Source organism: Setaria viridis, chromosome 5 (assembly GCF_005286985.2).
Source record: "Setaria viridis chromosome 5, Setaria_viridis_v4.0, whole genome shotgun sequence".
Classification (NCBI taxonomy): domain Eukaryota; kingdom Viridiplantae; phylum Streptophyta; class Magnoliopsida; order Poales; family Poaceae; genus Setaria; species Setaria viridis.
In genome coordinates, this window is record NC_048267.2 from 22928931 (window position 1) to 22930735 (window position 1805).

The 1805-nt window shown below is 60.9% G+C and overlaps 1 protein-coding gene across 1 annotated transcript; it reads right to left on the reverse strand.

The window, feature by feature from the left end:
* On the reverse strand, positions 1-1428 carry LOC140222835 (uncharacterized). The gene has a single exon (XM_072293963.1). The coding sequence runs from the start codon at positions 1426-1428 to the stop codon at positions 1-3; it is 1428 nt and encodes a 475-aa protein (XP_072150064.1).
* Between the last annotated feature and the right edge of the window lie 377 nt (positions 1429-1805).

Here is a 1805-nt window from a genome sequence, read left to right on the forward strand (position 1 = left end):
TCATCCACGTGATATGGACGCGAGGTATGCAGCCCCATCCATTTCGTACCCGACGAAGTTCCTCCATGAATCGCAGTCGACGCCATCTGCCACCTTCTCGACATGCTCTGTGGCCATATTGAGTACAAAGGTTCCAGGACTGCCGGTGCCTTCGCCAAGGGTAAAGAGCAGGTTGCCACTCTTTTCGCAGAACCATCGAACTAATCGAAGGTTAATCTTTTCTCCAAATGGCAGTACCTTGTCTTTTCCAAAGCCTTCATAGCGCACCTTCATCTGTTTCAGTCTGATGCATCTTCGTCTCGGTTCCCACTCGCCGGAGCAGCCGTCATCCCCGCTGCCAGGACAGAAGACTGACCTTGTCACCACCCCAAGGTAATGCGAATTCAAACGAAGTGCAGCGCTTAAATCAAGCGCAGCGACGTCTACATCATTAAAAAAACCAACGTCGATGAATATAAGCTTTCCGTCCGCATCCACGCCGAGCGAGCGCCAGCCCGGGCACAGGTCGCTGATGCCGGGGCCGGTTGGCGGCATGGGCACCTCCGTCGGTTCTGGAGTGTCCACCCGCACCGCGAACGCCGAGCGTCTCAGGAGCCAGTAGGCCACGCCGCCGACCACGATGCTCTGGCCAAACTCGTGCAGCTTCTCGCTGGCGATCTTCGGGCCCCATGACCTCTTAGCCTCCGTGCTCCAGCGGCCGATGTCCGACGAGTAGGAGCGCATCGCGGTGAAGGCTCGGCGGTTGTAGACTATGAGCAGGCGGAAGAAGGCCGACAGCGGCCGTGGTGAGTCGAGGTCGTGGCCGGTGTAGAGCGCGCACGCGTAGTCCCCCGGCTTGTCGGTGCCGGCGAGAGGTGGAAGCATGGCCATGTCCCGTCGCATGGGGTTGCACACACAGAGGCTTAGGCCATCGGTGTAGCGTTCCTGCCTGAGCTCGAGCACGAGCCAGCCGTGGTGGGCCGCGACGGGCCGGGCGTGCTCGAACAGGCCGCGGCGATCGTCGTCCAGGCCCAGCACGGCATCCGCTAGCGCGGTCCTGGACGGGCCATTTAGGCCGATCAGCCTCGTGGCGGCAGCCGTCAGGACGAAACATGGCTGCGCAGCGGCGGCTGAGGCCCTCCGCCTGCGCGCGGTGGTGCGGGCGTTCTCCTGGTGGAGGAAGCCGAGGGTGAGGCACGGCAACTGCGGCAGGGCCCTGGAGAGGACGGCGGCATCCTTGGCGACGAGGTGGGCCCAACGGCGGCACGTGGTGGCGGAGCGGACCACGTCGGCGGCGCTGGGGAGCCTGGCGAGGACGGGCGAGAGTGCGTCGTCCGGGACGGGGAGGGACTCGCCGTCGTCGTCACTGCCAAGGCCATCATCGTGCAGCCAGCATCTGCAGTAGGGCGCGGCGCGGTGGGCGCCTCGGGCACGGCGCGCCGGCGGCATCGTGCGCGTGGTCAGATGTCGTGGGTATTCACGGTGAATTGGGTTGGGAATTCATCTGGGTGCAACGAGCACAGATTTATTGCCGCCCGCACGTGCTTTTCCGTTTCCGATAAACAAGAGCAGTCGAGTCCGAGAGTCCAATTCTTCCCAAGCTGGGGCCGTGTAGTAGGGTAGTTTTATTTGGGCCTGCTGCGCGTGCCGTCCGCTCGGCCGACGAGGGTGTAAACATAGCTTAAATTCTCCATTGTTCTGCTGCTAATTGAGCTCATGGTAAAAATCAGTAGCCGGATGTAGAATGAACATTCTTGACTGAAGTCAGCGACCTTTTCTCTTTAATTAACTGACGAACAAATAGTCTGAATGTAGGTAGTCTTACG

Bases quoted from the DNA above. Each gene is read 5' to 3' on its own strand.
- LOC140222835 (XM_072293963.1), bottom strand. From the start codon at position 1,428: ATGCCGCCGGCGCGCCGTGCCCGAGGCGCCCACCGCGCCGCGCCCTAC.